The sequence below is a fragment of the Mesoplodon densirostris genome, chromosome 18, assembly GCF_025265405.1.
Source record: "Mesoplodon densirostris isolate mMesDen1 chromosome 18, mMesDen1 primary haplotype, whole genome shotgun sequence".
Lineage (NCBI taxonomy): Eukaryota > Metazoa > Chordata > Mammalia > Artiodactyla > Ziphiidae > Mesoplodon > Mesoplodon densirostris.
This window is the reverse complement of record NC_082678.1, coordinates 14,993,804-15,014,572: the sequence shown is the minus strand read 5'-3', so window position 1 is coordinate 15,014,572 and position 20,769 is coordinate 14,993,804. Positions and strand designations below refer to the sequence as shown.

Here is a 20,769-nt window from a genome sequence, read left to right as displayed (position 1 = left end):
AATTATTTGTTTTTTCCGTTGTGTTTCTAGATGAAGACCGTCAGCGTTGCCTTAGTTTTGTGCCTGAATGTTGGTGTGGACCCTCCAGATGTGGTGAAGACTACTCCTTGTGCACGTTTGGAATGCTGGATTGGTAAGCATGGGTCCCTCTCTTACAGCCTGTTGCAGGGATCACTGCGTGGGGTTCTGGGCTTGGCAGGGCTTGCCTCCACTGTCCTGTTCCAGTGCAGGCCTGTGATTGGTTTGGGTAAATCTGAAGATTTTATTTCATTTTGCAGTTATATAACCTTTAGGCTATTTTAGATACATTCACTTATGACTTGCAGTGGAGAAAGTGTCTCAAGAAAAATTGATAAGATAATGACTATTGGATTATATAATTTTCTCCTTTAAATTTGTCCTGCGTCTGGCATGTAGTACAAGTTTTATTTATTTATTTATTTATTCATTCATTCATTTATCTATCTATTTATCTATCTATCTATTTATTTATTTAAGGCTGTGTTGGGTCTTCGTTTTTGTGCGTGGGCTTTCTCTGGTTGCGGCAAGCAGGGGCCACTCTTCATCGCAGTGCATAGGCCTCTCACTGTCGCGGCCTCTCTTTTTGCAGAGCACAAGCTCCAGACACACAGGCTCAGTAGTTGTGGCTCACGGGCCTAGTTGCTCCGCGGCATGTGGGATCTTCCCAGACCAGGGCTCGAACCCGTGTCCCCTGCATTGGCAGGCAGATTCTCAACCACTGCACCACCAGGGAAGCCCAATACAAGTTATATACACTTAAACCTGAATGACTGATGCCTGCATGCAGGTGCCTCAGTTGCACAGTGAGGAGTCCCACCTAGCTCTTTCCAGGAGGAGGCGAGGCTGTTCTTTGTCGTCATCCTCCTCGGAGCATCTTAGCACAGTGCTGACTGGAAATGGTGAGTGTGCACAACCTTCACTTGTTTCTGGTCTTAGGGAGAATGCATTAGGCTCCCACCACTAAATAGGGCATTAGCCAAAGTTTTTTTCTGATGCCTTTTCTAAGGTAAGAAGTTCACTTCTATTTTTAGTTTGCTGAGAGTTTCTGTCAAGAATCAATGTTGGGGCTTCCCTGGTGGCGCAGTGGTTGAGAGTCCACCTGCCGATGCAGGGGACACGGGTTCGTGTCCCGGTCCGGGAAGATCCCACATGCCGCGGAGCGGCTGGGCCCGTGAGCCATGGCCACTGAGCCTGTGCGTCCGGAGCCTGTGCTCTGCAACGAGAGAGGCCACAACAGTGAGAGGCCCGCGTACCGCAAAAAAAAAAAAAAAGAATCAATGTTGCATCTTATAAAATGCTTTCTCAACATGTTGAGATAATCACCTGGCTTTTCTCTTTTAGTCTGTTGATGTGGTGAATTATATGGATTGATTTTTTGGTTGTTGAGCCAACCTTGAATTTCTGGCATAAACCTCACTTGTATTATCTTTTTCATATGTTCCTGGATTTGACTGCTAATATTCTGTTAAGGAATTTTGCATCTCTGTTTTTGAAGGATCTTGGTCTATAGTTTTCTCATATAAACCAAACCAAAAAAAAAAACCATATTTGTTTGGTTTTGGTACCAAAATAATGCTTGGTCTCATTAAATGAGTTGAGAAATATTCCCATCTTTTCTTTTTTATGGAAGAGTTTGTATTGATTTGGGTATTATTTCTTCTCTAAATTTTAGTGTGATTTACCAATGAAGCCATCACAGTATGAATTTTCCTTTGTTTCCGTCACTGATTATTCAGCTTTCTCTTGTTGGTAGGATCAGGGCAACCCCCCCCCGCCCGCCCCAGCTTTTTCTATTCTAAGCAAAAGCAGAAGTTCCCTTTATCTACTTTAAATAGTAAAAATTACAAATTTATTATAATCTGAGTTGGAAAAAAAAGTTATTTTTCCCACTTACCTGTCTCGCCACTCTTTGGGGGTGTCTGAGGATGACAGCCTTTGTTTCACAGCCTCCTGCCTGAAGCATAGGCCCCTTGTTCCCCAAGCCCGGTGTCAGTAGCTGTTTTCTGTGGCCAGTTTCCTTAGATGCTTTCTTGGCTCTCTGCCATCCCCTGGTGACTGTGCCGATTGAAATTGACTTCTTATTAGCCACCACTGACTGTTTCCACTTCATTTATCCCTTGTCAAAGCTGAATTTAATCAATTGTTTTCTATTTCCTCCCTCTTTAACTACTCTTCTGTTAGGTTTTTTAACACAGGGCTTCTCAACCTGGATCCTAGTGTGTACTCCTAGGGATGCGTGAGCCCGCTGGGATTGTGTGGTTGGTTGGTGGTGTCTGAGTACAGCATTGCACCTTCCGGGCTGAGGGCCCTTGGTTTTTATTAGATTCTCTAGGGATCCTTTGCCTCCTACCCTCCTGTCCCCAAATAGAAATCAAAGAACCCTCCCTCACATCTCACCCAGTCTCTTTGATCAGTATTTATGGGACAATGTTAATGAAAACGCAAAGAATTCCTTACTTCCTTCTTGGTGTGAAATCCAGCAAATGAATAGATTTTTTAATATTGTGTTCTTAAAAAAATTTTGCAATTCAGGTATGCAATCTACTTTGTAATAATTTCGATGGATTTTTTTTTTTTTTTTTTTTTTTTTTTTTTGCTGTACGCGGGCCTCTCACTGTTGCGGCCTCCCCCATTGCGGAGCACAGGCTCCGGACGCACAGGCCCAGCGGCCATGGCTCACGGGCCCAGCCTCTCCGCGGCATGTGGGATCCTCCCAGACCGGGGCACGAACCCGCATCCCCTGCATCGGCAGGCGGACTCTCAACCACTGCGCCACCAGGGAAGCCCTCGATGGATTTTTAATTCAAAAGGGCACATTGCCTTTTTAAAAATTTAATTTAATTAATTTATTTGTTTGTTTGTTTATGGCTGCATTGGGTCTTTGTCGCTGTGCGGGCTTTCTCTAGTTGTGGTGAGTGGGGGCCACTCTTCGTTGCGGTGCGCGGGCTTCTCCTTGCAGTGGCTTCTCTTGTTGCAGAGCGTGGGCTCCAGGTGCGCAGGCTTCAGTAGTTGTGGCCTTTGGGCTCAGTGGTTGTGGCATACAGGCTTAGTTGCTCCGCAGCATGTGGGATCTTCCTGGACCAGGGATCAAACCCGTGTCCCCTGTGTTGGCAGGCGGATTCTTATCCACTGCGCCACCAGGGAAGTCCCCACATTGCCTTTTTTTAGTTGAAAAAATTTCGCTTGGCTTTTATTAAAAAGTGGGTCCTTATGTTGGTGATTTTAACAATATGGGATAAGAAAAAAAAACTCTTAGAGTTTTTTTTTTTTTTTTTTTTTTTTGCTGTACGCGGGCCTCTCACTGCTGTGGCCTCTCCCGTTGCGGAGCACAGGCTCCGGACACACAGGCCCCGCGGCCATGGCTCGCGGGCCCAGCCGCTCCGCGGCATGTGGGATCCTCCGGGATCGGGGCACGAACCCGTGTCCCCTGCATCGGCAGGCGGACTCTCAACCACTGCGCCACCAGGGAGGCCCTACTCTTAGAGATTTGATGCAGCAAATTTTTAATGGTGTCTAGCAGCCTATATTTTAATTTTTATTTTGAAAAAACATTTTCAAAAGTTGCAGGTAGAGCACTAAGCAGTGTCTTTCCTGATTCATTTGAAAGTAAGCTGCTGAAATGATGCTCCATCACCTTGGAATCCTTTAGTGTGTGATTCCTACAAACAAGAGTTTCTCTTTCATAATGACAACTCCGTCTTCACAGACAGGGGATTAACATGGATGCCCTGCTACTGGGTAAGCCTCAGGCTGCATTCAAGTTTGCCAGGTGTCCCCATAAGGTCCTTTATGGCACAAGGACCCTTCGCTGTATCACCCATTGCCCTTAATTTAGTCTCATTCAGGCTGCAGCAGGCCTCAGTCTTTCCTTAACCGTCATGACCTTGACATTCAGAAGATCACCAGTGCTCTGTTTAGCAGAACAACCCTGATGTTTCCTCGGGATTAAATTTTGTTTATGCCTCTTTGGCAAGAGTGTCATGGAAGAGATCCGCCTTCCTCCATGGTGTCCTGTCAGGTGGCATGTGACTTTGATTTATCCCATTGCTGGTTATGTAACTCTTTTATCACTTGATTAAGTTGGTGTGGTACCTGAACTTCAGCTGTGAAATCCGCCCCCTTCCCTTTTGTAGTTAATAAGTATTTTGGGGGAAGAGGTGCTTTGGCTGCGTTAATATTTCTTTCTTCATCAGACTTTCAGTTTATTCAATTTGAACTCATGGTTTCCTTTTTTATATTTTATATATTTTTATTCCTATTTTATATTATAATCAGTGGATTATAGTCCAATATTACCATCATTTATCTTGATACTCCACTTATTTCCCATTTAGCTAGTGGGAACCCATTCCCACTGGCTTATATGGCCTTTTGTCTTGCTTCCATCGTCCTTAGAGTTACATCTGTACTTTCTATCTCATCTTGTCTTTCCCTGCTCCATTCCTGGGATCAGCCATCTCTCCAAGGAGCCCAGTTCCTTTTAGTGGCAAATAGAATTTGAAAACTGAGATCTGGGTTCTAGGTGTTCTTATTGGAGCTGTGTACTGTGTTGTTTCTCCCATTGCCTCTCTCATTGGACGGAGCAAGGGAATGCACACATGTGCATAATATGTGTATGTGTTTCTGTGTGGACACACATTCATATCTATATTTCAGTATTATCTATACAAATAAAAAACATGCATTACATTAGTGCCTCCCATTCCAAACCAATAGGAATTTTCCATATTTATAACTCTTCCTCTGACAGTGAGAACCTTGGTATCCTTCATCCTTAATATATTTACTAATTTGATGAATCCTCCTGTGTGAACCAACTTCTTATCCCTGTCTGTCATCACACTCCTTTATTTTATACCCAGCTGCTTCCCCCACAGGTGTCCAGCCTCCTCATTGCCTGGGCTCCGATACCCCATATGGGTCACCGCTCCACAGACATACCTTCTTTCCTTCCCCCGTACAGGCTCTGAGCCCCTGATTGGACTTGACAGCTCATTCTGGGCTGCCGCAGTTACCCTCATCCTAGAGCAGGTGCCAACCTTGCCCAGACCTGCCTCTCCCCCCAGTGGCTTTAGGATTGTTCAAGAAGGGATTTCAGCATTTTCAACAAGTGCTTTAGGTTTCATTCTTGGCTAGCTCAAGGGATGATGATATATATATCAGTAACCAAGATGGAAAGTTGGGGGCCAGCTGGGCTGGGGAGATAATGGGATTACATTTTGTGTAAGATAAGGTGCTTCTGGAATGCTCAGAGTAGAGCCACCTTCCAGCAGACAGCAGGAAAGACCTCTCTGGTTGGAGAAAGGGATTTGGGGGACGTCACCTGCTGAGAATGTGCAGTGACCAGAGGGAGAGGAGCAGAGCCAGGCCGTGAGTGAGTGGGGAGGGGCACCGCCTGGGACGGGGACCCCTCTGGGTGGGCAGAGGTAGGAGGAGGGCCGGCTGCCACTGGATGAGAGTTTCAGGTTGGCATTGTCACAAGCTGTGGCTGCAGTTGAATGAGAGATGCTGGGAGCCTGGCGAGCGAAGGAGAGAGGGACAGTGAAGGCTTGGCTGGTGAGGCAAGGAGACCCAGGCTCGATGACGGGTTGGTTCTGCCTTTTTCAGGATGGAAATACCTGGAGTATGTCATGGGTGGGGAAGGAGTCCCGAGGAAGACCCCCTGCAGGGGTTGGTGCCTTCACATAACCTAAAAAGATGTTTCCGTTTAGAAGGCAACCAATCGATGTTTTATATGTGGTCTTAGCATTTTGTGCTCTGTCACCAGAATTCAAAAGGCTTTGCACTCGTCAAGACCCCAGCTTATTCATTCCAGCTGTTTCACTCAGTGAGTCCCTTAACCATTTGGGGCCTTAGTTTCCTCATCTGCAAAATGGAGCTGATGATGGCACCCACCTTTTGGCTGGAGGGAGATTAACTGGAGCGTGAACTGGGCTTAGCATGGGGACTGCCCTCAGCCAGGAGCAGCCCCCACAGGCCTGCACCCGCCTCCCCACACCACCCAGCAGGCCAAGGTGTGGGTGGGAGCTTGAGCTCTTCCTGCGTCTGTGCTACCTCTGCTCCGTTCTGTGTGCTCACCCCACAGGAGAGGGGAAAGAACCCTGTGCTTCTGTGCACAGGGCTGGGTAGGGATTACGAGTTGATTGCTTTATGGCTGCAGACACACATGAAACTGGTGAGACTGTGCTGGTTGAAACTGCCCTGATCTCAGGGACAAGGGGTCTGGGAGCTTGAGAAATAGATTCTTACTTTCCAGTCCCATTTTGTGTACCTGTGTGTGCACAGTCTCCATACACGTTGGGGAGAATCCTACTTCCAGAGGCTCAGAGGATATAAGAGTCCCTGAAGCGGCCCTTTAGGTTTTCCTGTGGTGCCAGAACAAGTGAGTAGAGGTTGCAACCACAGTACTCTGCAGTGATGGCCTGCCCTCCCTGCTGGACTGTTGCACAGCCAAGGCCTGGCTTCCGAGCTCCGACTGAGAGAGGAGGAAAGGCGCACAGGCCCTGAGTAGCCCGGCAGGGGTGTGTGCGCAGACATGAGGCTGTAGGCGTGGTCCGGGAGCTAAATGCCTCTCCCCGCCCCACCCTTCGTTCCTGTAGATAATAAGATGCTGTTTTATTTCATGGAGGCCGACACTCAGGGAAGCAGGGGGGAAGCTGTTTTGTTTTATGGCCCCACATTAAAGTAAAAACAATCCCGCTAAAGAACGGTGCTCCCATACCTGCTGGAGGAATCTGTGTTTTAAAACAGAGTGTAGATGAGCTGAGTGCTGAACAGGAAGGAGTATAATTTAGCCTTGATGTCTTTTATGTCTAGCTAATGGTAACCGTGTGTCACAGGTAAGAAGGCTATGGGTTTGTCGGATGCTTGGGAATTTGGTTATCCTAAGGAAATATTTGGGAGGCACTCTGCTTTGTTTCCCTTATTCCTTAGAGAAAAGCATTTTCTTCTTCCCTCCACACAAGTGGGCATTAAGAGACCTGTGTTGATGAGCTAAAAATAGTGGTGGTAGGCCTTTGCGTGTCGCTCTTGGTTTTACAGACACTTTCACAGAGTGTCGTCTGATTCTTACATCAGACTTGGGCTTGAGAGATAGTCGAGTTGGTCAACAGATGTTTGTTAAGTAGAGATCTACGTGTTAAGTGTAGAGGTATACACAGAAGAAATGTAGGTCGTGATCCTTGGGATTTCGCTGGAGACAAGACCAGAGCAAGGGAGACAGGCCCCTCGAGCTCAGCAGATGTGGGGGAGTCGGAATGGGCCACACGGGTGGGGGGTGCTGCACAGGAGGTGAAGGACCCCAGGAAGAGAAGGAGCCTGGCGGTGGGGACCGAGCCCTGGGAGCGCTTGCTGGGCTCGCCCGGGCCCTGCTGCTGGATGCTGGGGCACGCCCCATGCCTGCACCTGGGACCCTTGCTCTAAGGGGCTCCTGGTTTAAACCCTGTTTTCTCTGTCCGGTGACGCCAGCCTCTTGTAGTAGTGTCTGGGTTTCCCCCGAAGGAGGACTGTGTAACTGCTCGGATCCCCCCTTCCTCTCTACTGTGCAAAGTGACTTGTGTAAACAGCGAGGCCCATACTTAAAACAAGGCGTCCCAACCACCCCCTCAGCTCTTTTGAGAACACATCCAGCTCTTGGTGTTTGTATACAACACAGCAAAAGATAGTAGGGACCTGGTCTACTTGCGGATATGTCGGGAGGGAGGTTGAGTGGTTAAGATGGGGCTTAATTGTAGAGAAGGCTCCTGCAGGATTCTGGCTCCCTTCCTAGGACCCTCAGGTACTGGGAGGATCGGGGTTGGGCCATTAGCCAGAGAGTTACTGCCACGGGCCTCACAGCTAAGGGGCTCCCAACTCTATCCTTGAGCTCCGTGAGATGAAATGCCTCTCACTCTGTGCGCTACTACTTATAAAATGTATGTAGATGATATTATGGCTAATAGAATACAGAGCCATTAAAAACCATTTCTGATTTCAGTGGCCTTTTTGCCATTAAGTACTTTCTCAAGCAAAAATTAGTTACACAACTGATTAGTGGCAGAGTCCTTGAAAGACATATAAAGAAATTTGCACTTGATCTGGGAGGCAGTTCTCAGTTAATAAGTCGATGAACAAATACTTAGGAAATGTCCACTAAATACAAGCTACAAAGAAGTACAAACGTTCCTTGAGCAGTGAGCTCTACATGTTTCTAAACTTTCAATTTGTACTGAAGGATAGCATATGTTCAGGAAGGTGCACTGATTCAAGTATGTAGTTGATAACTTTTCCCAAACTGATCAGACCCAGATCAAGAAACAATATTATCAGTGGCCTGGAAGCCCATCTTGTCTCTTGTCACCTTCTAGTCACCCAGGCCCTGGGCTCCACTGTATTGACAGAGCCTGTTATCTCTGCTGATTTTGCATGTTATCTAAATGGGAGCATTCAGGAGGCACCATAGGCCTTTTGGGGGAGTGACATCATAGAAGTATTATTTTAGAAGGACTCACTGTGCTGGTCTGTTGAGAGGAGACAGGTCAGTGGGTTGAGAGGAGACAGGTCAGTGAGCCCTACTGCGCTCCCTGGCCTCTGCCCTCTGCTCCCTGCAGCGTCTTCAGGAGCTGGCTGGGAGCAGGGAGTCTCAGTAGTGTCAACACGAGGTGCTGCTGGTTGGACCAATACAGTTGTAGCTGATGGTTGTAGTGACCATCACGTAGTGACCAACGTAGTTGCAGTGATGGGGCGCAGGTTCTTTTGAAGGAAAATTGGAGAGGACATGGTAGTTGGGTTGTGTAAATGTGAAGAAGATGGGGAGGTAAAAAAGGCTCCACTTTTTGGGCTGGCTGAATGCCAGCACCACCAGGAACCTTTGTGACCTTGGACTAAGTCATTTGACTGCTTTAAGCTTCAGCTTTCTCTTCTTTGTTATGAGGTGGGTTGGACTAAGTCCATGTCATTGTGAAGTTCTAAGCGTTATGAAATACAGAGGGTTATGCTGAAAAGCTTGCAGGCAGGGATATTTATCAAGAGCTAAAATTTTATACAAATGCCAATTACCATCTACTTTTCTTTCCATCCATCTATCCACCCACCCACCCACTCACTCACTAATTCACTTTGTTCATTAAGTAGAAACCTGTGAAGGTATTAGAAGAGAAGTGTTTTATTAAGACAGAACTACAATTTTAAATTTATGTTCTGTCTACTTCACCCTACATCAGATTGATAACATTGTCAGCAGTATCCACCCAGGAATTTAATTTTAGTTTACTTAAGTTATTTAGTTGTTTATTTTAGTAAATGTAGTATTAAATGCACCATTTTAGTTGTCCTCATTCTTTCCCTCTCTTCACCTCCCCCTCTCCCACTCGCTGTCATATTCTTGGGAGGAAACCATAAAACGAATTGACTGCAGGGATTCCCAGTGGGTCGGATGTGACAGCCTCACTTAGTTGATCACAGCCTGATGGATGGCCGGTAGCTGCCCCTGCTCCTCCCTTGGGTGGTGGTATTTTGATCTGAGACCAGGGGAAGAAGAGTGGGTGCTGCTGTCAGCCGCCACTACTGATGAGGCTCCAGTGTCTGCTGGGCCATCGGTGAGGTGCACAGAGAAGTGTGGCGTGGCTCTCTCCAGCTCCCACATGCTTTCCACACGCCCTCTCTGGGAACAATGCGGGGAGGAAGGGGCAGGTGGGGACCTGGGCTTTCCAGAGGGTGAAGTCCGAGGAGGAGGTGTAGTTTTCGTCCTCCCAGCACTCTGGGCCTTTGGAACTCCCTCCCTCCCTTTGCCTTTGTCGTGGTTCTTTAGAGGATGTGCCTAAGAGCTGCCACTGATCAATGTGATTTCTGGGCAGGCCTTTATCTTTTTACAGAGGAAACCACTTCTGTTCTCTTAGCCATAGGTTGCCTGTGGCCAGAGCGCTGACCACAAGGGCACTGCATGGAAGTGTGGATGCATGAATTAGACGCGTTCAAACCAGCTCTGACATTTACTCTGTTGGTCATCATGCACAGGACATGACCAGCTATTTGATGGCTTCAATTTGTTGAAGTTGTTTTCTGCTTCCCTTTGCTTTGGTTCCCTTTGCTCTGTTTCCCTTCCCTGTGCACTTAGGTGGCCCTTAAATTTAACTTTTCAGATCCCAATTCATTCCTGTCTCTTGCCAGTCTTGTGATTCAGATTACAGCAGCATTGATTGCTGTCATTATAATTCTTTTGAGACCTTAACACTCTGTTCCTGCCATATCAGAGAGAGACAAAGATTAACATCTAATTTCTTTAGTTATGGGTTAAAACAAGTTTACCATAATTCTTCCAGATAAGTTAGTTACAACCCAATTTTCACCAGGTTTCCCTCAGCCAGAGCTGCTCATCAGGTCACTGGCCTCTTCTGAAGCTATTGAATTAGACTTTCCAGGGTGGGGCCTGGCGTCTCTATGAAGAGTCCTTGATGACTTTGACATGTCCATGGTAAAGGCCTCTTCCAACTCTAAAGTCCTGTTACTTAATTTTATAATTCATTTTGTGTTATTTTTATCAAGGTAACATATGCATATCTTAAAAATCGAATAGTACTAAAAGGTAGCTTAAGAAAGAGCTCTGTCCTGCTCCCACCCTTCCCAGAGGGGCTACTCTGATTGAGTCCTTTCTTGTCTATACATGTATATATAACCTTTTCCCCTGTAGTTACAAATTTGCTAAATTTTCTGTGAACTTATGAGTTTATTTTATTTTTTACATATATTCCAGTACATCTGTCAAATGCTATCAGTATTTTTTCCAGTGCTCAGATAATCTGTTACTTTTTAAAAAAAACACTCCTCTAGCTCCTGTTGGTCTCCTTGGTCTCTGGATCTGGTACATGGGTGTCTTGTGGTTTTTCTTTTTCTGTTTCTCTCTGTCTGTTTCTCACTGTCTCTCTGTCTCATTTCCTGGATCCTTTGTTGCCTTTTTTTGTGGCCTGTTTCCCAAGAAGAGGAACATGAGATACAGGTTTTGTGTTTACATGTCTGAAAAGACCTGTATTTTACCCTCAGACTTGAATATCAGGTTGAAATTATTTTCACAGAGGATTTGAAGGCATTGCCCTATTTTGTCCAGCTTATAATGCTGTTGGGAAATCCAGAGCTTTTCCCATTCCTGATTCTGTGTTTGTGATCTGATTTTTCTTTGTCTTTCTTTTTTTTCTTTTGGTGGTGCCATACGGCTTGTGGGATCTTAGTTCCCTGACCAGGGATCGAACCCAGACCCCGGCAGTGAGAGTCCTAACTACTGGACTGCCAGGGAATTTCCTGTCTTTTGTTTTTTAACAATTGGATTATGATGTGTCAGGATGTGGTTTCCTTGGGTTAATCCTGTTTGTGGTTCACTGAGCTTCTGGAATCTATTAGTTTACATCTCTTACCAAATTGGGGAAGTTAACAGGAATTATATCTTCAACTACTTTTTGAGCTCTGCACTTACTTTTCTCTTTCTGAGACTCTGATGACACTAACATTAGACCTTTTGTTATTGTCCCCCCAGTCCCTTTAGGCTCTTTTCTTGAGAGTCATTCCATTTCTACAAAGAGGAATCTCGAATTCTCTACCAGGGCGGGATTGTTCAGCGGTGGCCAGGAGGAGAGGAGAGATTAGCTGATATACTTTGTGGAAGATAGTATTTGAGAGGGAGAGTTGGGGCAGAGTTAGTATTAATACATGGAAAACAAGCAGACTGAAAAACAATTCAAGAAAGATGTCATTTTCATACACTACTTGGCTCAGCATTGAATAATATTTCCACAGGCATTACTAATGTAAAACACTGACTGAATATTAATTTAATAAAAATGTGATGTGGTTATGTTGGGAGAGTAGGGAATGGGGGAGTGGGATGGTGGCCGAAGAGAGGACAGTTCTGTCCTCTGAGAAGTGAGGCTTGGGATGTGGATGGAGGGGCAGGACTGCTGCTGTTTTTTTTGAAAGCCTTGTGATGCTATCTGCCTTAAGTTAAATATATATGTATAACTTTGAGTTCAAAGAAGCCCATGGGAATGCTCTGGTTAAAAGAGAGAGGCTGGATATCCTAGAGCATGGAGTTTAGTGTCTGAAAAAGTGGAACGATCTGGAATCCAGAACATAGAGTGGAAGAATTAGTCACAGTTTGGAGGAGAATTAGATAAAAGACTTAAGTATTCTACCTATCCAGTAGTCTAACCTCTTCCTTTGAAAAAAATGCTTTCTGATTGAAATTAGAGACTGTTGAAAACAGTTTCCTACAGCTGTTAAAGTGTGGCCTGTGGACCACTGGGGGTTCCTGAGACCCCTTCAAGGATCCACGGGGTTGGGACTATTTTGTAATAATGTTAAGATGTTATTGGCCTCTCACTCCCTCTTGCAAGAGCACCGGAATCACAATGAACTGCTGAACAGTCATCGACAGGAAGACACTGGAACTCACCAAAAAATATATCCCACATCCAAAGACAAAGGGGAAGCCACAATGAGACGGTAGGAGGGATGCAATCACAATAAAATCAAATCCCATAACTGCTGGGTGGTTGACTCACAAACTGGAGAACACTTATACCACAGAAACCCACCCACTGGAGTGAAGGTTCTGAGCCCCACGTCAGGCTTCCCAACCTGGGGGTCCGGCAACGGGAGGAGAAATTCCTAGAGAATCAGACTTTGAAGGCTAGCAGGATTTGATTGCAGGACTTTGACAGGACTGGGGGAAACAGAGACTCCACTCTTGGAGGGCACACACAACGTAGTGTGTGCATCGGGACCCAGGGGAAGGAGCAGTGACCCCATAGGAGACTGAACCAGACCTACCTGCTAGTGTTGGAGGGTCTCCTGCAGAGGCAGGGGGTGGCTGTGGCTCACCGTGGGACACTGGCAGCAGAAGTTCTGGGAAGTACTCCTTTGCATGAGCCCTCCCAGAGTCTGCCATTAGCCCCACCAAAGAGCCTGGTAGGTCGCCTGCTGGGTCACCTCAGGCCAAACAACCAACAGGAAGGGAACTCAGCCCCACCCATCAGCAGACAAGTGGATTAAAGTTTTACTGAGCTCTGCCCAACAGAGCAACACCCAGCTCTACCCACCATCAGGAAGCTTGCACAGCCCTCTTAGATAGCCTCATCCACCAGAGGGCAGACAGCAGGAGCAAGAAGAGCTACAATTCTGCAACCTGTGGAAGGAAAACCACATTCACAGAAAGATAGACAAAATGAAAAGGCAGAGGACTTTGTACCAGATGAAGGAACAAGATAAAACCCCAGAAAAACAACTGAATGAAGTGGACATAGGCAACCTTCCAGAAAAAGAATTCATAATAATGATAGTGAAGATGATCCAGGACCTCGGAAAAAGAATGGAGGCAAAGATGGAGAAGATGCAAGAAATGTTTAACAGAGACCTAGAAGAATTAAAGAACAAACACCTAGAAGAATTAAAGAACAAACAAACAGAGATGAACAATACAATAGCTGAAGTGAAAAATATACTAGAAGGAATCAGTAGCAGAATAACTGAGGCAGAAGAATGGATAAGTGACCTGGAAGACAGAATGGTGGAATTCATTGCCGTGGAACAGGATAAAGAAAGAAGAATGCAAAGAAATGAAGACAGCCTAAGAGACCTCTGGGACAACACTAAATGCACCAACATTCACATTACCGGGGTCCCAGAAGGAGAAGAGAGAGAGAAAGGACCCAAGAAAATATTTGAAGAGATTATAGTCGAAAAGTTCCCTAACATGGGAAATGAAATAGCCACCCAAGTCCAGGAAGCGCAGAGAGTCCCAGGCAGGATAAACCCAAGGAGGAACACACCGAGACACACAGTAATCAAACTGACAAAAATTAAAGACAAAGACAAATTATTGAAAGCAACAAGGGAGAAACGACAGCATAACAAGGGAACTCCCATAAGGTTAACAGCTGGTTTCTCAGCAGAAACTCTACAAGCCAGAAGGGAGTGGCACGATATATTTAAAGTGATGAAAGGGAAGAACCTACAACCAAGATTACTCTACCCAGCAAGGATCTTATTCATATTCAACAGAGAAATCAAAAGTTTTACACACAAGCAAAAGCTAAGAGAATTCAGCACCACCAAACCAGCTCTACAACAAATGCTAAAGGAACTTCTCTAAGTGGGAAACACAGGAGAAGAAAAGGACCTACAAAAACAAACCAGTAACAATTAAGAAAATGGTAATAGGAACATACTTATCGATAATTACCTTAAACGTGAATGGATTAAATGCTTCAACCAAAAGACACAGGCTCGCTGAGTGGACACCAAAACAAGACCCATATATATACTGTCTACAAGAGACCCACTTCAGACCTAGGGACACATACAGACTGAAAGTGAGCAGATGGAAAAAGATATTCCATGCAAATGGAAATCAGAAGAAAGCTGGAGTAGCAATACTCATATCAGGTAAAATAGAATTTAAAATAAACAATGTTCCAAGAGACAAGGAAGGACACTACATAATGATTAAGGGATCAATCCAAGAAGAAGATATAACAATTATAAATATATATGCATGCAACGTAGGAGCACCTCAATACATAAGGCAACTGCTAACAGCTATAAAAGTGGAAATCGACAGTAACACAATAAGAGTGGGTGACTTTAACACCTCACTTACACCAATGGACAGATCATCCAGACAGAAAATTAATAAGGAAACACAAGCTTTAAATGACACAATAGACCAGATAGATTTAATTGATATTTATAGGACATTCCATCCTATAATGTCCTATATTACACTTTCTTCTCAAGTGCGCACGGAACAATCTCCAGGATAGATCACATCTTGGGTCACAAATCAATCCTCAGTAAATTTAAGAAAATTGAAATCATATCAAGCATCTTCTCTGACCACAGTGCTATGAGATTAGAAAGCAATTACAGGGGAAAAAACATTAAAAAACACAAACACATGGAAGCTAAACAATATGTTACTAAATAACCAAGACATCACTGAAGAAATCAAAGAGGAAATCAAAAAAATGCCTAGAGACAGATTACAACGAAAACACAACGATCCAAAACCCATGGGATGCAGCAAAAGCACTTCTAAGAGAGAAGTTTATAGCAATACGACCCTACCTCAAGAAACAAGAAAAATCTCAAATAAACAATGTAACCTTGCACCTAAAGGCACTAGAGAAAGAAGAACAAGCAAAACCCAAAGTTAGCAGAAGGAAAGAAATCATAAAGATCAGAGCAGAAATAAATGAAATAGAAACAAAGAAAACAATAGCAAAGATCAATAAAACTAAAAGCTGGTTCTTTGAGAAGATAAACAAAATAGATAAACCTTTAGCCAGACTCATCAAGAAAAAGAGGGAGAGGACTCAAATCAATAAAATTAGAAATGAAAAAGGAGAAGTTACAGTGGACACCACAGAAATACAAGGCATCATAAGAGACTACTACAAGCAACTCTACACCAATAAAATGGACAACCTGGAAGAAATGGACAAATTCTTGGAAAGGTATAACCTTCCAAGACTGAACCAGGAAGAAATAGAAAATATAAACAGACCCATCACAAGTAATGAAATTGAAACTGTGATTAAAAAAACCTTACAACAAACAAAAGTCCAGGACCAGGTGGCTTCACAGGTGAATTCTATCAAATGTTTAGAGAAGAGCTAACACCCATCCTTCTCAAACTCTTCCAAAAAATTGCAGAGGAAAGAACACTCCCAAACTCATTCCATGAGGCCACCATCACCCTGATACCAAAACCAGACAAAGATACTACAAAGAAAGAAAGTTACAGACCAATATCACTGATGAATATAGATGCAAAAATCCTCAGCAAAATACTGGGAAACAGAATCCAACAACACGTTAAAAGGATCATTCACCATGATCAAGTGGGATTTATTCCAGGGGTGCAGGATTCTTCAATATACGCAAATCAATCAACATGATACACCATATTAACAAATTGAAGATGAAAAACCATATGATCATCTCAATAGATGCAGAAAAAGCTTTTGACAGAATTCAACACCGATTTATGATAAAAACTCTCCAGATAGTGGGCATAGAGGGAACCTACCTCAACATCATAAAGGCCATATGCGACAAACCCACAGCAAACATCATTCTCAATGGTGAAAAACTGAAAGCATTTCCTCTAAGATCAGGAACGAGACAAGGATGTCCACTCTCACCACTATTATTCAACATAGTTTTGTAAGTTCTAGCCACGGCAATCAAGAGAAGAAAAAGAAATAAAAGGAATACAAATTGAAAAAGGAAGTAAAACTGTCACTGTTTGCAGATGACATGATACTATACATAGAGAATCCTAAAGATGCCACCAGAAAACTCCTAGAGATAATCAATGAATTTGGTAAAGTTGCAGGATACAAAATTAATGCACAGAAATCTCTTGCATTCCTGTACACTAACGATGAAAAATCTGAAAGAGAAATTAAGGAAACAATCCCATTCACCACTGCAACAAAAAGAATAAAATACCTAGGAATAAACCTAAGGAGGTAAAAGACCTGTACTCAGAAAACTATAAGACACTGATGAAATAAATCAAAGATGACACAAACAGATGGATATACGATGTTCTTGGATTGGAAGAATCAATATTGTGAAAATGACTACACTACCCAAAACAATCTACAGATTCAATGCAATCAATCCCTGTCAAATTACCTGCGGCATTTTTTACAGAACTAGAGCAAAAAATCTTAAAATTTATATGGAGACACAAAGGACCCTGAATAGCCAAAGCAGTCTTGAGGGAAAAATGTGGAGCTGGAGGAATCAGACTCCTGAGTTCAGACTATACTACAAAGCTACAGTAATCAAGACAGTATGGTACTGGCACAAAAACAGAAATATAAGATCAATGGAACAGGATAGAAAGCCCAGAGATAAACCCATGCACCTGTGGTCAACTAATCTATGACAAAGGAGGCAAGGATATACAATGGAGAAAAGACAGTCTCTTCAGTAAGTGGTGCTGGGAACACTGGACAGCTACATGTAAAAGAATGAAATTAGAATACTCCCTAACACCATACACAAAAATAAACTCAAAATGGATTAAAGACCTAAATGTAAGACCAGACACTATAAAACTGTTAGAGGAAAACATAGGAAGAATACTCTTTGACATAAATCACAGCAAGATCTTTTTTGATCCACTTCCTAGAGTAATGGAAATAAAAACAAAAATAAACAAATGGGACCTAATGAAACTTAAAAGCTTTTGCAAAGCAAAGGAAACTATAAGCAAGACAAAAATCAACCCTCAGAATGGGAGAAAATATTTGCAAACGAATCAACGGGCAAAGGATTAATCTCCAAGATACATAAACAGCTCATGCAGCTCAATATTAAAAAAGCAAACAACCCAATCAAAAAATGGGCATAAGACCTAAATAGACATTTCTCCAACGAAGACATACAATGGCCAAGAAGCACATGAAAAGCTGCTCAACATCCCTAATTATTAGAGAAATGCAAATCAAAACTACATTGAGGTATCACCTCACACCGGTTAGAATGGGCATCATCAGAAAATCTACAAACAACAAATGCTGGGGAGGGTGTGGAGAAGAGGGAATCCTCTTGAACCATTGGTGGGAATGTAAATTGATATAGCCACTATGGAGAACAGTATGGATGTTCCTTAAAAAACTAAAAATAGAATTACCATATAACCCAGCAATCCCACTACTGGGCATATACCCTGAGAAAACCATCATTCAAAAAGACACATGCACCCCAATGTTCATTGCAGCACTGTTTACAACAGCCAGGTCATGGAAGCAACCTAAATGCCCATCGACAGATGAATGGATAAAGAAGATGTGGTACCTATGTACAGTGGAATATTACTGAGCCATAAAAAGGAATGAAATTGAGTCATTTGTAGAGACGTGGATGGATCTAGAGACTCATACAGAGTGTTATTACTTTTCAATGAATAAAGATATATTTTTAAAACTTCTCATCTAAATTTTGAATATAGTAAATGCCGATAGGTACAACCACATAAACAGAAGTTCTTTGGGATACTCCACGATTTTAGAGTGTGAAAAGGACTCAAGACCAAATAAATTTCAGGACTTGCTGGTCTAGAGTTATTTGCTCTAGAAGCTCCTCCTGAAGTGAATAGGTAAACCTGGAATGAATAGGTGTACAGGACCCCTTGTCCACAGGGTCTCTGTTTCCACAGAATCACAGCCTGGGCCTGAATAGGAGCATAAGATAAAGCAGTAAGAGGGCAAGAGAACCATAGGTGCTGAAATAACAAAGGTGGATGAAAGGAAACAATCATGGGGACAGTGATGTTAGTAAAAACAATTTTCTCTAGAAAGGTGAAGAGTTGTGGCTTTTCAGTCTATTCGGGTGCCTTAGCGGTTGCATAAGTCTAGCTAAACACAGGTAAACCTCAAGCCCTGTTGTGTTGTCTTTAGTCAGAGGTGACTTTGAAGTGACTTGTGTGAGAGGAAACTCTGAAAGAGAGGTTTAGCAAGAAGGAAATACACAAATAAAGAACTTTCTCCTTCTCATTGCTTCCCCAGATCCTCTGTCAATGGGTCCTCAGAAAGCCCTGGAAACCATTGGTGCGAATTTACAGAAGCAGTACGAGAACTGGCAGCCAAGGGTAAGCTCTTTATTTGCTTTCCTTTTTCTTTCTTATGGGGAAATTTAGTTTCTTGGTTTTAAACAGTCTTTGAATCCAGATCCTCACCTCACATAATCCAGTGATTGGACACTCCCCGTGGCAGGCTTGCAACCCCTTTCTGTCTGTTGATGTGCTCCATGGATAATGAAGCACATGCCCTAGTGTGAGCCATTAATTGGATGGCCTGTTATTTATTTTGCCTATGCTTCCCCCTGAAATATTTAGAAAAGAAAAAGTATTTTTCATGTTACCCTTAAATCACGGTTTTTATTTTACACAGGAAATGTATTTTCAGTCATTTTCTGCAACCTCAACTAGTTAGAGCTGTTTCTCCCATCTTCAATTTTCAAATAGTTGAGGAAAAAAGCAGTCAACATTCAAAAGGTGACACCTGTTATATGCTTTGCCTTTGATTCAAAAGGTAAGGTTCTTTTTAGGGAGTCAGTTACCAGTTACTGTGTCTTTTGTTGCCTATATCTTACCGTTTTTAAAAAAGAAAAGTGGTATAGAATATAACAACTCTGTCAGATTGCCTTTAGATCTCAAGTTATTTGTAAACCGCCCAAAGACCTATTTTATTTAGTCTTTCTCATTAACTAGTTTGAGGATTTAATAATTCTAATAGAAAATTAGAAATCTGGGGTGTTTATGGAGGTGCCTTTCCATACAGCTTTGTGTGATGCTGGTTCTGGAATCATCTACAGGACGTGACAAGGAGGGGGTGGTGAGCAGGTGGCCTTGCCGGCGTGCCTCCCATGGGTCTTTGCTTCTCCTTTTCGGGCGTAAGCCTAATGGGAATGTCTTGGAGAACGAGCACTTGCCTGCCTGGGATTTTCGTTCGTGGATTATTTAGCCACATGATCTGGATTTAGGAATTCTTCATGGATTATTTACATTCCAAGAGAAGAGAATGGCCAGGAATAAATTTGTTCCTGCCCGTGATGGTGCCCTTGGTAATTTTTACTGTTGCCTATGGTGCCAGGTGACTAATGTCACAAAACATCTCTGTGCCGCTGGTGTGTCCTTGTGCTTTGCATTTCTAACTTTTCAAGTCAGTAATGGACTCTTGTCCTTCCTTCCTCCCTCCCCTCCCCTCCCTTCCCCTCTCCTCCCCTCTTTCCTTCCTTCCTTCCTTCCTACCTTCCTCCCTCCCTCCCTCCCTCCCTTCCTTCCTTCTGCGTGGCATGTGGGATCTTAGTTCTCTGACTGGGGGTTGAACCTGAGCCCCCTACAGTGGAAGCGTGGAATCTTAACCACTGGACCGCCAGGGAAGTCCTTGGACTCTTGTTATTTAGAAGGCAGTTTCTTAGTGGAGATGTTCATTTATGTCTAAAGGCTTTGCTTTTTCCTCCCTCGAATTTGTTACCTCTTGGTGGTTTATATAAAAATTCAGTAGCATTTTTCTTGAGAGTACAGTGTGTTTGGGGCTTGGATGAGGACCAGAAAGATATTTAGATGGTGTGTTCCTTTAAAAATAGTTGAGATGCCCCGTGTTATCAGTAGAAAATAGTTTCCTTGAGGACTTTGAAGGTACACCAGGCTAGACAGGCACTTAGGGGTGAGTGAGAGGCGTAGACAGACCTTATAGTCCACGTGGGACAACGTGCACAGGTAATATCGGAAGACATGATGTCACTGGCAGATGGAAGGTTGAGAACCAGCACTACTAAAATTTAAAAGAATGCCTTTCTGACTTAGCTACTTCTGACCATCCTCTGTGTTTGACTTCATGCTTTTGCTCTTTGCTAGACACATTTGTTTAAAAAAGAACATGACCAGATCTAGTGATTGTATTCTTCATAGGAAGGGTCTCTGCTGTTTTAATTACTTTCTTCCTTTTAAATAATTATTATATAGAAGATATAGTCATTTAGAATGCATGTTTAGTATATCAAGACATTATATGTTTATTCCATTTGGTGTGATGTGTAATTTTTGCACGCGTGTGTGTGTGCGCTAAGAGTTGATTTACTGCTAGCTTTATTATTAGTTTAGCTTGGTAGGTATCAGTAAGTTCATGCTAGCTGACAATAAATGGAATCTTCTACAGTAGGATTATTATTATTTTTAATCTAAATTTCTGTCTATGAGCAGAT

The 20,769-nt window shown here is 43.4% G+C and overlaps 1 protein-coding gene across 2 annotated transcripts in view; it reads left to right on the top strand.

Annotated features, from left to right (window-relative positions):
- Positions 1–20,769, top strand: part of RPTOR (regulatory associated protein of MTOR complex 1) — a 342,733-nt gene that overhangs the window by 81,561 nt on the left and 240,403 nt on the right. For both annotated transcript variants that reach the window (XM_060081126.1, XM_060081127.1), the window contains exons 2-3: positions 31–133; positions 18,570–18,652. In XM_060081126.1, the coding sequence (XP_059937109.1) occupies positions 31–133; positions 18,570–18,652 (186 nt within the window). The remainder of the gene's footprint in view (positions 1–30; positions 134–18,569; positions 18,653–20,769) is intronic.